An 833-nucleotide genomic window follows, 5' to 3' on the forward strand; every position below is an offset into this window, starting at 1 on the left:
TGACAAGTGTCAGACGGCGCTCCGTACTACTGACCTCGATGAGGATTTTACGCTCGACAAAAGCTTCATCTGTGCCGGTGGTGAAGAGGGCAAGGATACGTGCAAGGGTGATGGTGGATCGCCACTCGTCTGCTCGATTCCTAGCAAACAGCAGCTGTACTACCAGACCGGAATCGTCTCGTGGGGCATTGGGTGCGGTGAGGAGGGAATTCCGGGTGTCTACACCAACGTGGCACTGTTCCGCAGTTGGATCGATCAGCAGATGGTCCAGCGAAATTATGATACCAGCAGCTACAGACCCTAGGGAATTACGATGGTCGTTGAGTTTCGATGATTTGTCAAATTGAAATTTTCGAATCGAAAATCAATAAAAATCTTTCAAAATATTGCAAAAGACTCTCTTCTTATAGAAAAGTAAGCATGCGCTGCGACAGGGCGTCGTTAAAGGCAAGCATTCCCGGTGATAGCAACAGATGGGTAGCATGACCTTCGCTGGTGGCATCATCAATGGGTGGAAATGAGTTTTTTGGCAAATATCAAGAACCACTTCGATCCCATGTGCAGCGTGCGGCAACATTGGATGCGATCGTTCCATTTTTCACTACCATTGGAAGTTCCAGAATGTTTGCCGTTTTGGTCTGACATATTTTTTATTGTACGCTTATGCTCATGACTTGTCCTATCGCCGAGTGGGTAGTAACAGCAACTCGTGGGAATTCCCGATCAACCTTGTGCTGCTTGTTTTTATTCTTATTAAAGAATATAAGCTTTTGCATAACAGAAGATCAACCATCGCATTTTTGCAGACATGCTTCGTTGTGCGGTTTATTATT

General features: G+C 45.7%; 1 protein-coding gene across 1 annotated transcript in view; it reads left to right on the top strand.

Moving 5' to 3' along the window:
- The window catches only part of LOC126575483 (phenoloxidase-activating factor 2-like), a 1,558-nt gene extending 1,183 nt beyond the window's left edge, over positions 1 to 375 (top strand). Inside the window, exon 3 of the mRNA XM_050236197.1 lies at positions 1 to 375. This exon is cut by the window's left edge and continues 698 nt beyond it. Coding sequence (XP_050092154.1) covers positions 1 to 304 — 304 coding nt within the window. The 3' untranslated portion in view covers positions 305 to 375.
- Positions 376 to 833: the final 458 nt, after the last annotated feature.

The sequence above is a fragment of the Anopheles aquasalis genome, chromosome 3 (assembly GCF_943734665.1).
Source record: "Anopheles aquasalis chromosome 3, idAnoAquaMG_Q_19, whole genome shotgun sequence".
In the NCBI taxonomy this organism is placed as follows: Eukaryota; Metazoa; Arthropoda; class Insecta; order Diptera; family Culicidae; genus Anopheles; species Anopheles aquasalis.